The sequence below is a fragment of the Acomys minous genome (genome assembly GCF_964271855.1).
Source record: "Acomys minous genome assembly, chromosome: 2".
NCBI lineage: Eukaryota > Metazoa > Chordata > Mammalia > Rodentia > Muridae > Acomys > Acomys minous.
In genome coordinates this window covers 78,133,319-78,147,138 of record NC_140484.1, presented here as the reverse complement: position 1 = coordinate 78,147,138, position 13,820 = coordinate 78,133,319, and the positions used below count along the sequence as shown (strand labels likewise).

Here is a 13,820-nt window from a genome sequence, read left to right as displayed (position 1 = left end):
GTTAGACCTTTCCTGAGATCATGGGAATCAGACTTAGCTTGATTGATCCACCACCCCTCCAGTTCAGCGGGTTGACTTTTGTTTTGTTGTTGTTGTTTTTGCCTGTCATGGCCGCATTTTGAGTGTCCCTACTGCCTTTGTCATTGAGCAAAAATAAGACACCAGACACCCTGTTCTTCCTGCAGGTGTCCGTGGAATGGCTCTCTTCTTCTATTCCCACGCCTGCAATCGTATTTGCAAGAGCATGGGCCTGGCACCCTTTGACCTCTCACCAAGGGAGCAGGATGCAGTGAACCAGAGCACCAAGCTATTGGTGAGTACTCAGTAGCAATCTGCTCAGCTGGCCAGCCCTTCTGTCACCAAGAAGGCAGACCTTGCTTCCTGTGGGATGGCATTAGCTTGCTTTTGGCCTATTTGTGACTTGCATTGCGTTCCTGCATATATGGGGGGGGTGGCGTGCGTGTATGCGTGCGCACACTAACAAATGGGTGACTAGACCTGGCCCTCTGGCCTGCCAAGAGTGTACAGTGGGACCACTCACCCATCTTACTCTTCTTACAAGAACCAATTCAGGAGACTGTTGGCAAAAACAAGTTTTGGCCTTTGGGTGTACATAGGGCTATGCGTCCACCTTAATCCTATGGAGCATAGCCAGGTTTTAGGAAACACAGGTTAGTAGCCCCTGTGAGCTCCAACCATGTGCCCCTTCTTGGATACCATAGAGTTGGTTAATCCTGAACTGATTTTTTTCAAGATCCCCTACTATGCATGTATAAAGGTTTTGGATGTGTTCTTGCATGATGTGAGTATATCCCCATTAATGTCCCCAGCAATCAGCCAAGACCATCTTGAGGGGGACAGAGGAAAAGTGTGGGAGTCCCTGCATAAGGACGCTCTCTGGCAGCAGGCCCCCCTTGCTCCTTCGCCTCTCAGAGAACTCTGGGGATGAGAACATGAGCGATGTGACCTTTGACTCTCTGCCTTCCTCTCCATCTTCAGCCACACCACACAGCCAGAAACTGGACCACCTCCGTAAGTTGTGGATAATGTGATCGCAGGGAGCAGGGAGCAGGTAGAACAGAGCTAAACTGCTTTTGTTCCTGGTAGGAAATAAGACAGGTTAGCCCAGATGGCTGCACTGGCAAGTTCATAGGACAGACTTTCAAGACGCAGCCGTCCAGTGTATGGAAACAGACAGCCCCTGTGGTAGACAGCCCACCTCAGGGTGGTGAATGAACTAACAAAGCCAGCATCTGGCAGAGCACAGAAGAGAACATTCTGTCTAATGTCCTATGTGCACAGCATACAGACTGAATAAACCAGTCGTTGTGGTCCGTGACAAAGGCAGTGGCAGGGAAATCTCTATGAGTTTGAGGCCAGCCTGATTTACATAGCAAGTTCCAGGCCAGCCATGGCTCCATTGTTAGACTCTTTTTCTTTTTGTTTTGTTTTGTTTGTTTTTTCAAGACAGGGTTTCTCTGTGTAGCACTGGCTGTCCTGGAACTCATTTTGTAGACCAGGCTGGCCTCGAACTTACAGAGATCTGCCTGCCTCTACTTCCCAAGTGCTGGGATTAGAGGCATGTGCCACCATGCCTAGCTAGACTCTTTTTCAAAGAAACAAAAGTAAAGACAAAAAAGAAACAACCCCACCCTCCAAAAAAAATCTTAAAAAAAAAAAGTACTAATGAATAAAGAATATAGCCATTTTAATCAGATCTGAGAACTGTTCTGCATTAAGAAACCTTTTAATATCGTATCAATAAGTCAAAAGAGCAAAGCTAAGGCAGGCAAGATGGCTTGCTAGATAGAGGCACTTGCCATAAAATATTTTTTTTAATTTAAAAACTATTTACAAATTTAAAAGCCATTTGTGTGTGTGTGGATTGTATGTACATGGGTATGTGCTGGGGGTTGGGAACAGGCCTCCCCCCCCCTTATTCTCTAACATTGAGCTCACCCCCAGCCTGCAGACTTAATAAAAAATGGTCAATCGCTGGGTGTGGTAGCCTGTCATCCCAGCACTTGGGAGACTAAGGCAGGTATGGACCTCTGTGAGTTCAAGACCAGCTTGGTCTACATAGTGAGTTCCACAGCAACCAGAGATAGTGAGATCCTGTCTCAAAGACCAAACAGTAGCAGCAACAACAACAACTGGTCAGCCAGACAGGTAGGCTGCCACTTGCTTAGGACAGGAGACAGAGAACGGTGACTACCAGGAGATAGGTGGCTCGACAGCCATGTGCGACCCACACTTTGGGCCCCACGTCGACAGGTGTCTTCTCTTCCATCATATCTACGCTTTCTTCAGCGCCGATGTGCCGTTCAGCGCATCACACGCACAGCTGTGCACACGGCAGAGGCACAGATCCCATGGCCGTCAAGTGGTAAACTTAGAAAGAATGGAGGGAGAACTGTAGTTCTTCAGGGTGACAGTTCCCTTTCCCCCATGCTGCGCTTCTCTTTAAAAAGCAAAATTAAACTGCTGGTCATGGTGGTGCATACCTGTGACCCCAGCACTTGGTAGGCTGAGACAGGAGGATTGCCAGGAGTCAGGCTACATATTGAAGTTTGGTGCAGGTGCCGTGCAGCTCTTGGGCAGGTCCTACATCACCTTTGCTTGTCCCTGCTCAGATTGGCCAGTGTTTGGTGACCTCGATAACACGGGCCCTAGAGACCATGACCGCGTGGACAATCACCGGGTGAGTGGGGGACAGGGGGATGCCGGCTGCCATCCCAGGGTGGTCTAGAAGAGGGCTTTAGGGTAAGAGAGGCAGTCCAGCCCAGGTCTGCTTTGGGCATCTCGCAGATTGCACCACAGGCTCAGCTTCATTTTGGGCTTCTGTTTGGACCCACCGCCTTGATCAGATGGGGTTTTAAAGGGCTCTGATTTTTCACTTGATTCTCAGAGTGTATGAGGTAGATTTTTTTTTTTCTTATTCTTGTTACTACTGGATTTTGTTCTAGAATTAGGTGGGGGCTGGGGATGTGCTCGACTGATAGAGTGCTTGCCTAACATGGAGGAAGCCCTGAGTTCAATCCCCAGAACCACAGAAACTGGGTATAGCGATATACACCTGTAATCCCAACACTTGTGGAGGCAAGAGGATTACAAGTTGAAGGTCATCCTTGGTGACATAGTAAGTTTGAGGCCAGCCTGGGCTATACGAGCCAGCCTCTGACTCAAGACAAAAACAGAAAGTACCGAAATACAGGAGGAAAGACTTAACACTCACTGTTTGCTAGGTTTCCGCCCTGTGTTATTTGGCTTCTGTGTGATGACACAGAACACAGCGGCAGAAGTTGCTCACCTCCTAGTGGCCAGGAAACAAAGGGGGTGCAGCAAAGAGACCAGAAGGTGTGCTTCAGTAACCCGCTTCCCCCTGCAAGACCCCATGCCCCAAAACCACATTCAGCAATGAACTCATCACTGGGTCACCCCATTGAGGAGGCTAGCACGCTCATGATCCATTCACTTCTTAGTAACAGAACTAGCGGGGGACTTCTGGGGCATAACAGCCCTTCAGTAAAGGTTCTAGATTGAATTCTATAGCCAAGGAGACAGAAACTCAGAGAAATCCAGCAGTTGCCCAGGTCGTGGCTGGCGAGTAGCAAAGTCAGGGGTCGTGTCCGGGCATCGGGTCCCAGGGCCTAAGTTCTTCTGTACAACCCTTTACTGCTCTCTGGTCTCCTGACCAGCCAGAGGCAGGAGGAAGACTGTGTTGAATGAGGAAGCAAAGGAGAGGAAACAGGTGACTACGATGTCCAAGCGTCCTGGACATCCAGGTACTGAGAACACCACTCAGACCCAGGATGTCTTCTCTCCGCAGGACTCAGAGAACAGCGGGGACAGCGGGTATCCAAGCGAGAGGCAAAGTGACCTGGATGACCCTGAGCACCCCCACGTAAGCACCCCCAGACTCTGAGTCCTGAGATCTTTGTTGCCTCACCTGTTTTATCCGTGAAGATAAAAAGCTAACAGGAATGAGAGTTGGTCCTGAGAAGAAGAAAAATTAAAACAGCAAACCAGATTTCAGACAGAGGCATATGCAGGGAGGAAGAGGAAGTGGGGTGACAAGGATGAGGAAGGAAGAGGAAGTTATGGATATAAGATTGAAAATAACAAGCACGTGACACACCTGAGAGGGTTATAGTCAGGGCCAGACTGCACTAAGGGTACCCCATCTCAAAAAGAACAACAACCATAAAACAAACAAAGAAAAACCAAAGGCAAGACAACAGCAGAGGAATCTCTGAAGCTGGAACCTTTACTTGCTGAGCAGAGAGGATGCTGGGTAATGGCCTTCACTGGTGCTGGTGTAACTGGGAGGGTGTGGCTCCGGGGCACAGCACTGGCGGTGCTGAGGAAGAGGGGCAGGTCATCGCGCCTCCTTCCTCAGTCTCCCTCCCAGCAGTCTCTGGAAATGACTTCTTCAATACTCAGCCCTTCAGAGACCTCACCATGCACCAAAATGGAACCTGTAGAGTAGGGTCTGTTACACGGAAGGCCTTGGTCTCAGTTATATAATTATGAACGTAAAGCATGCAGGAGGAGACTTGGCCCGAGGAAGAATTAACCACCATTTTCCCAGGGGCTTCATGCTGGCACTGGTACCCTGGGGTCAGTTCAGTCTGTTCATACAGAGACAGGGACAGGAAGACTATGAGCTCATCACTCTGCCGATGAAGGTGCCAGCTTCATCTGGGAAGCCGAGGACCAGTGTCCCTAGAGGAGGGACCTTGGGGGCGCTGGTCCTGTTCCCCAGGAACTGGCTTCTACAATCACTCAACTCTGCTCCCTTGCAGGGCCACTCCAACGGCAACCGAAGGCTTGAATCCGACGAGGATAGCCTGGGCAGCTCTGGACGGGTATGCACTCATAGCAACAGGCCTGCCTCTTCTGGTGCTTGCCGTGCCCTGCCATCCTCCTGGCACGCTGCCTGCCCTTTGGTACCTTGTGCAAGGTGCCAAAAGATTCCTGGGGAGGGGGAAAGAGGATGGCCCTGGAAGACAGTAATGAGGACAGCCTAGATGTCAGAGAGCTCCTTGCCACCCACCACCCAGGGAGATTTGCTGAGTGGTTCATCACATCTTTTATATGAGAAAACTAGAGTTCTGGGTGACTTTCCTCAGTTACTTGAAATGCTTGAGCTCAGACATGTTTTGTATTTTAGATTAGTTTTTCATTTTTCATGTATGTGCATTTGTGGTGTGTATGTGTGTTATGGAGGCTTTTGTGTGGGTACATGTGTGTGGGCATGCAGACTGATATTGGGAGTCGTGTGTGTGTGTGTGTGTGTGTGTGTGTGTGTGTGTGTGTGTGTGTGTGTTATGGGGGCTTTTGCGTGTGTGGGTACATGTGTGTGGGCATGCAGGTTGATAGTGGGAGTCATCCTTTATATCTTATTCTCCATGGCAGGGTCTCTCAATCAAACCCAGAGCTCACTAATCTGGTTAGTCTTACTAGTCATGGTACCCTGGGGATCGCCTCTCTGCCTTCTAAAGGGGCGGTGGTTACAGCCAGGCTGCCACTCCTACCAGGCTTCTGGGGAGGAACTTTGCTCCTCATACTTGTACAGCAAATGCTTTAACCACTGAGCCATCTTCCCAATCTCAGATTTTAGACGGAGGGAAAAAAAAAAACCAAATAGGGATACTTGCATATACACAATTAGACCACCTGAAAGGGGCCCAAAGTCTATGAGATTCATTGTGTGTGTTTCATACACTCTTAAAACATGAAGGCCAAGGGTAATTTTACACACTCCTCTTAGTGCATTTGTCTTTTGCCTGTGCATATGACAAGTGTCTCAGTAATGGCTCCAGTCATCAGAAAGACCAGCCTTACTGCTCTTGTTAGTCTCTGCTTCTCAGACATGTTGTGAGCCTCACACCTCTCCATGTTTACTGAGAGCCCCTCCTACCTACAGAATCCTTTCACCCCTAAAGCCTGATCTCTCATCTGGCTCTCAGAGGTACCTTCTAACCCTGACCCCCCCACCCCCAACCCCATCCCCAGCGGCTGGATTCTTCTTCCTTTGCTGATGGCCACAGGAAGCCACTTCAGCCTGAAGTAGGACTGGGTTGCTCAGCTGAGTCGCTGTTGGCAGCCTGGGTCCGGTCCTTCTTGCTTCGGGGCTGCGGGCCATTTAGCTGCCTGTGTTCCGTGACATGCCTCATCGGTGTTGCCCGCCCACCTCATCATGGTTGACTTGGGTTTGTGGGAGTCAGACGTTCCTAGTGCCTGGTGTGGGGAAAGCTTAGAAGGCTCAGCACGAACCGTGGCTGCAGCCCTGGGCTCATAAATGATGGGGAAGTATTTCTCAGGGCCCCTGGGGTCTGCTCTGCTGGTCACTGTATCCTGTTGCTGCCTCCTGTCGACGCCCGTGAGCTGGTGGCAATTGAATAACTACAATTGGAGCCCTACGGGGCGGGGTGGGGGGGCGCTTACGTGTAATCCCAGCACTTGAGAGGCTGAGAAAGGAAGCTCCTGAGTGCAAGACCAGCCAAGGCTGCATTGTGAGCCCAAGGTCCATCCGGACGACATAGCAAGACTCTTGTTTGAATTGTCAGAAGCAAACCCAAAGGAATTGGAGCCACACCTGTCTGATAAAGTTTGATGCTGGTAGAGGCTCCTGCCACTCCCTCACCAGCCAGCTTCTGTTGCTATGGCTGCTTACAGCTGCGTCAGCACATCCAATCCCAGCCCCTCACTTCTCTGGCCTTTAAATTCCACCCACCCGGTCTCTCCCGTCAGGTCTGTGTGGAGACGTGGAACCTGCTCAATCCCTCCCGCCTGCACCTGCCCAGGCCCTCGGCTGTGGCCCTGGAAGTGCAAAGGCTAAATGCTCTGGACCTTGAAAGGAAAATCGGGAAGTCTGTTTTGGGGAAGGTATGGGCGGTGCCCACTCCTAAGCCCAGGGCTCACCCCCTCCACTAACTGCTTCCTCCTGCAGGCTGGCTGGGATGCGCTGGGACGTGGCTTTGGCCTCCCAGGCAGCCAGACCAACACTGACGTCTGTCTATGTGGCAGGTCCATCTGGCCATGGTACGTTACCACGAGGGTGGCCGCTTCTGCGAGAAGGATGAGGAGTGGGACCGGGAGTCAGCCATCTTCCACCTGGAGCATGCGGCTGACCTGGGAGAACTGGAGGCCATCGTGGGCCTGGGCCTCATGTACTCTCAGCTGCCCCACCACATCCTGGCTGATGTGTCTCTGAAGGTAAGGGCATGTGTGGACCCACCCTAAAGCGAAGGGCTCAGCCACTCCCTCACTTCCGGCCCCCATCCTCGTGGTCACCTGCTGGAGGATTTGTTTTGTTTTGTTTGTTTTTCAGAACAGGGCCTGGCAGTGTAGTTCTAACTGTCCTGGAACTCACTGTGTAGACCAGGCAGGCCCAAAACTCACACAGAGATTTGCCTGCCTCTGCCTCCTGAGTGCTGGGAGTATAGGTGCGTGCTGCTATGCCAAGCTTCAGCTGGAGGCTTTTTGTGGGCAGACAGACTTGGTGGTTCACACTTGTAATCCCAGCACCCAGGGGTCTAAAACAGGAAGATCATGAGTTTGGGGCCAGGCTGGGCTACATGTATGACAGTCTCCGTGATGGCTGACATCGGTATGTGTAGGAAAGGCCAGCACTGTGACACATGCAAGCTATTTCATGGTAAATAAGTAAACATAATAGAAATTTAGGGGATTGGTTGACTGATTGATTGATTGGGACAGGGTGTCTTTGTATAGCCTTGGCTGTCCTGGAACTGTCACTGTAGACCAGACTGCTCTCAAACTCAGAGATCTCCTGCTTCTGCCTCCCGAGTGGTAGGTTTAAAGGTGAAAGCCAGTATACCTAGCAAATTGTTATTTGTTTGTCTGACTGATTGTTTAGGTTCTTTGAGACAGGATTTCTCTGCCTTGGCTGTCCTGGAACTCACTCTGTAGACCAGGCTGGCCTCAAACTCAGAGATCCGCCTGCCTGCTGAGATTAAAAGGCATGTACCACTATCACTGGCTAAAATTTAGTTTCTTTTTCTTTCTTTTTTTTTAAAATAATTTATTTACTTTTATTGTATGTGCATTGGTGGTTTTGCCTGCATATATGTCTGTGTGAGGGTATCAGATCTTAGGGTTACAGACAGTTGTCAGCTGCCATGTGGGTGCTGGGACTTGAACCCGGGTCCTTTGGAAGAGCAGTCAGTGCTCTTAACTGCTGAGCCATCTCTCCAGCCCCAAAAACTTAGTTTCTTAACTTGATGGTAGGGATAGCTGAACCTGTCCATCAACATACTAACAGCCATGGACACGCTCTATGGCGGTCCCAGCCCAGAACTCTCACAACTAAAGGAACTAGAGACTGACAGGAAGTCCTTGCAGTCTCACACACACACTCATTTGCTGTCTGTGCCCTTGCTCTTTGGCAGGAGACAGAAGAGAACAAGACAAAAGGCTTTGATTATTTACTGAAGGCGGCAGAAGCTGGTGACAGGCACTCCATGATCCTAGTGGCCCGAGCTTTTGACACGGGCCTGAACCTCAGCCCAGACAGGTACTGTGGCTGTCACCTAGGTAATGTTGGGGTGATCTGGGCCACATGGGATGCTTTTCCTTTTCATTCAGGACAGACCCCCGGGTTCTAGCCTTGGCTCTGCCTGTTTACCAATAGAGTGACCTTCAACAAGTGGCTTTACCTCCCTGGCCATAGTTTCTTCATTTGTTAAATTAGGACTAATGATAACATCTGTCTCTAGTCATGGTCCTGTGAAGATTAAATATCTTCCGCACACACAGTGCTGGAAGCAGAAAGCAGGCTATAGATGGCAGCCTTTTTGCCAGCACCTGTAAAGATTTGCTTAGGGGAAAAAAAAATCAGAAAGATTATGTAGTTCAATATGATTGTCTGTAGAGAATATAATTTGGGGTTTTTTTTAACTGCCCTGTCCTGCTCTTGTTTTGATTGTTTTCGGATGATGCAGTATTGAAGAGTGGAAGGTGGAGGAAGCCAAGACCAGGCAGTCAGGACTAAAGTCTCCTAGAACTGCTGTTGTCAGCATGCTTCAGGACGCCCTGAGCCCTTCTGTCAGACTTTTTCTCGCTCTTTAGCAATAGACTGTGAATAATCCCTCAGATCAGTGACACCCAGAGAGAAGCAGCCAGCTGCTCTGTGGTTTGTGTTGCGAAACTTTGGCTGGGACCCAGGTGGCCCCTTGGCAGTTTGGCCTATGTGAGTGAGGGAGCTGGTGATCCAGGCTGAGAGATAGTCTCTGTGTGCAGTGGACTGCAGGGCTGGCTGTCACGGGCACAGCCTGAGGGGGCTGACTGTGGTGGCCTGTAGTTCTTGGTCCCTGGGGTGCTGAGGCAGAAGCATGAGCCATCATAAGCAAGACTAGCTTACGTAGACCTGTTACTAGAGAAAGAAATGGGGGTCTGGCCTACCACTGTTAGTTCAGATGGTCCTCAATTCTTGGGGTCAAACAACCCTTTCACAGGGGTCATCCAAGACCATCAGAAAACTTAGATATTTACATTCCAATTCATAGCAGTAGCAAAATTACAATTATAAAATAACAATGAAAATAAGTTTATGGCTGGGGTCACCACAACATGAGGAACGGTATTAAAGGGTATTAGGAAGGCTGAGAACCACTGTTCCAGAGGCTTCTGCAGCATCTCTCACCTCTCCTCTTTCTGCTACTCAGGTAAAGGGCAACACAGCAGGGACATCGGCCCCACAGCGTCTAGCTCCACATTAGGTGCTTTCCTAGATGATTGTGACCCTTCCCCAAGGTGTTCTCCTTCCATTGGTGAAAGAGTTGTCATACTGTACCAATTTTGTTAAGGAAAGATCCCTTTAAAAATTAGAAACTGAAGCTGGGCACAGTGGCGCACGCCTGTAATCCCAGCGTGTGGGAGGCAGAGGCAGGTGGATCTCTGTGAGTTCGAGGCAAATTTGGTTCACAGCACCCACAACAAGAAACTCACAGCCACGTGTAACTCTAGCTTCAGGCTTTTGGCCGCCATGTACAGCCACGTATACACTCAGGGACACATAAATCTGAATTAAAAAGCAAAACAAAACATAAGCCAGGCATGAGGGTGCACGCCTTTAATCCCAGCACTTGGGAGGCAGAGGCAGGCGGATCACTGTGAGTTCGAGGACAGCCAAGGCTACACAGAAAAACCCTGTCTTGGAAAAACAAACAAACAAAGGAAAAAAAACCCATAAAAAGTCTACAATATGAAAATGTCCCTTAGATGTTGTAGCCTTCGGTATTGTAGTTTATGGATCAGAGGTGGTGGTCCGGGAGGGACCCCAGGCTTGCCCTCGTCCACAGTGGTCCTCTGCCTTCCCACCCCGTTGCCAGGGTGATAGCCCTCTCCCCTCTGTGTCTCCTGGCAAGGTGTCAAGACTGGTCGGAAGCCTTACGCTGGTACAACACAGCCCTGGAGACAACTGACTGTGATGAAGGCGGAGAGTACGATGGGATACAGGACGAGCCTCAGTATGCACTGCTGGCCAGGGGGGCTGAAATGCTGCTCACTGGGGGATTTGGGCTGGACAAGAACCCCCAAAGATCAGGTGAGGCCCATGATTTTCCATGGGCTAAGGGCTGGTGAAGGTCTCTCGTTCTCATCCCAGAGGAACTAGGACAAGTTACCAGATGAGTCCCTTTCTGCAGTAGGGGGCTTTGTGGAGCCAGTATGCAGATGAACATTTTAATTTTACTTTATCATATCTTATTTTATATGTATGAGTATTTACCTACATGTGTGTCCCACCTGTGCACCTGGTACCCTTCAGAGGCCAGAGGAGAGTTGGATCCTCTGGAACTGGAGTTAATAGGCAGTTGTGAGCTGCCATGTGGGTGCTGGGAATCGAACCTGGGTCCTTTGCAAGAACAGCAGATACTCTTAGCTGCTGAGCTTTTTTTTTTTTTTTAAGATGCTCTGACTGTGTAGGCTTGGCTGGCCTGTAGCTCATCATATAGATCAGGCTGGCCTTGAACTCACATTGAGCTACCTGCCTCCGGAGTGCAGATCTGAGGTATGCGCCACTATGCCCAGCAAGATTTACTTAATTTTTTTAGGGGCGTGTGTATGTGTAGGGGAGATAGGGAGGAACTTGAGGAGGCCAGAAGAGCATGTCTGGTACCCTGCAGCTGGAATTATAGGTGATTGGCAGCTGCCTAACATGAGTGTTGGGAACTCAACGCTGGCCTTTTACTGTTAACTCCTGAACCACTTTCCCAGTCCTCAACCTTTTCGTTTTCATCTTATTTATTTATTTGAGGCAGAATCTCATGTAGGCCAGGTGGGCCTTGAACTGTGTGGCTAAGAATGGCCTTGAATTTCTGATCCTTTTGTCTCCACCTCCCACATGCTAACATCATGCAAGAGCTCAAGCATAGCAACCTGAATTTGGACCCCAACACCCAAGTAAACATCAAGATGTCGGCCAGGAGGTGGTTGGTGCGCACGCTTTTAATCCCAGCACCCGGAGGCAAAGACAGGCAGATCTCTGTGAGCTCCAGGCCAGCCTGGTCTACAAGGCGAGCCTAGGACAGCCAAGGCTACACAGAGAAACCCTACCTCGAAGCAAACAAACAAATGTGTATATAAATTAAGGAAGAATAGTTGTCCCTCCCAATTCACAAGCTCTGCATCCATAGACAAGGAGATTTACTATCGTTACTTATGTTGTGTGTTTGTGTATGCATGTATATTCCACAGGACAGTGTAGGGGAGTCCCTTTCTTACTACCACGTCAGTCCCAGCTCAAGGTCAAGTTGTCAGGCTTGTGAACCATCTCACCAGCCTCCCCGAAAGATACACTTTTTAAAGTTGCACATGTAAAGCTTGTTGTGATGGTGCACACCTGTAACCCCGCCACTGAGGAGGCTGATGAAAGGTTCAGGCCAGTCTGGGCTGCATAGACCCTGTCTCAAAAAAAAAAAGCAAAAATAACTTGCATCTGTAACTGATGATACATAGACTTTTATTGCTATGCTTCTCCATATTTGTTACTTTTCCATTGCTCTGATATACTACCCTGAAAAAACAACGTAAGGATGAAAAGACTCACTTTGGTTTACTCATCCAGAGGGGATTTTGCTTGCAGTCCCTTGTGGTGGGAAAGTGCGGCATCAAGAGCCAGAGACCCCATTTCACCCACGCAGGAAGCAGAGAGGGAAACGAGGAAGTGGGGCAGGCTATAAAACCTCAAAGCTGACGTACTTCCTCCCATAAGGCTCTACCTCCCAAGTAGCAACACCAGCTGAGGACCAATGTTCAAGCCCATGAGCCTGTGGGAGATAATTTCATTCAAGCCACAACATTCCCTAAGCAGCACATCGCTGTATGTGGCACACCTGCATTGGGTTTGGCATTCCAAGTAATCCAGAGATGGTCGGAGCAAATGGGTGAAGATGCATAGGCCATATGTAAGCATGACACACTATGACTTTTTTTGCTATCCTTGGTGGCTCCTGGAACCAACCCCCTCCTCACAAGGGACAACTATATATTAGGATTTATGGGCAGGTTTAAAAATGAAGCCGAGCCGGTTGTGGTGGCGCACACTGGTAGGATTTGCTGAAGGAGGCAGAGGCAGGAGGATCACGAGTTCGAGGCCAGCCTGGACTACACATAAAACAAAAAAACAAAATAATAAAAATGAAGCTGAGATCTTCATACCACTTCATCTCCCCTCACTATTATCTCACCTCACACATCCGCACGCCCTAAAGGGAGGCCTGTACTAGTTAGCAGTCACCTCCACACCCTCTCACCCTTCTCAGCAATCAAGAAGCTACTCTCGGTCTCTGAGGATTGGCCTGTTCAGTTTACGAGTACAATACGTGGCCTTTTGTGTCTGGCTTCCTTTATGGTAAATTTTCAGGGTAGAATTTATAGTCTCTCATCCCAGCTTTCTGTTTTGAGACAAGGTCTTGTGTAAGCCAGCTGCTTACGAATATGTCTCAGCTGACACGGTGAGTGCGGGCATGCGCTACCTCACCTGGCTCATTCCCTTTATGAAAGTATTTTTATCATCTGTGTGGAGATCAGAGGACAGCCTTTGGGGCTTCATTCTCTCCTTCTGCCATGTTGGTCTTAGGGATGGAACGCAGGACATCGGGCTGGCAGCACAGGTCTTTGCACACGTGACTTGGATCACACAGGTTGGGCTGCTATAGAAACCTCAGATCTCTCTTGGATGAGATGAGTGTGCTAGCTTGACGAAGATAAGTGGCTCACTTCTTTGTGCCCCGCTTCGTTCTCTTTCAGGTGACCTGTACACCCAGGCAGCTGAGGCAGCGATGGAAGCCATGAAGGGCCGGCTAGCCAACCAGTACTATGAGAAGGCAGAAGAGGCGTGGGCGCAAATGGAGGAATAACAGTCCCATAAGATCACTGCCAGCCAGTCCCGAGGAGAAGGGCTGGGGTTGGGGGAATGGGACTGGTTTCTTCTGGGAGAGGAAAAGTCATTTTACTATGCTATAAATTCACTTTTGTATTTCATTTGACTCTTGACAAAGTCTTTGCAACTGGCAGAGACACTATAACTGCCCTTTAGAAGTGGTATTTTGGAGGAGTGGGGTTTAAAGATGCAACCTACTGAATCACCTTTTTTTTTTTTTGAGGTCCATTTTTCTTTTCTTTTCTTTTCTTTTTTTTTTTTTTGTTCTGAGATGTAAGAAAGTGTCTTTCTGTTTGAATGAGCAGACAATATCAGGGCCTATCTTGCCAGCCTTTGCCGGCTGGCCTCACATCTCAGGGTCTCCAGGCCAGGCAGCTGGAGAGTGGAGAGCTTTCTAGTAACTTTCTTT

At 49.3% G+C, this 13,820-nt stretch overlaps 1 protein-coding gene across 4 annotated transcripts in view; it reads left to right on the top strand.

The window, feature by feature from the left end:
- Nucleotides 1–13,512, top strand: part of EEF2K (eukaryotic elongation factor 2 kinase) — a 53,279-nt gene extending 39,767 nt beyond the window's left edge. For 2 of the 4 annotated variants that reach the window (XM_084773211.1, XM_084773212.1), the window contains exons 9-18: nucleotides 186–313; nucleotides 831–1,032; nucleotides 2,634–2,701; nucleotides 3,830–3,904; nucleotides 4,806–4,868; nucleotides 6,757–6,891; nucleotides 7,033–7,221; nucleotides 8,418–8,542; nucleotides 10,395–10,573; nucleotides 13,279–13,512. In XM_084773211.1, coding sequence (XP_084629337.1) covers nucleotides 186–313; nucleotides 831–1,032; nucleotides 2,634–2,701; nucleotides 3,830–3,904; nucleotides 4,806–4,868; nucleotides 6,757–6,891; nucleotides 7,033–7,221; nucleotides 8,418–8,542; nucleotides 10,395–10,573; nucleotides 13,279–13,388 — 1,274 coding nt within the window. In that variant the 3' untranslated portion in view covers nucleotides 13,389–13,512. The remainder of the gene's footprint in view (nucleotides 1–185; nucleotides 314–830; nucleotides 1,033–2,633; nucleotides 2,702–3,829; nucleotides 3,905–4,805; nucleotides 4,869–6,756; nucleotides 6,892–7,032; nucleotides 7,222–8,417; nucleotides 8,543–10,394; nucleotides 10,574–13,278) is intronic. The other 2 variants (XR_014777458.1, XM_084773213.1) reach the window with 2 other exon arrangements.
- The last annotated feature ends 308 nt before the right edge of the window (nucleotides 13,513–13,820 follow it).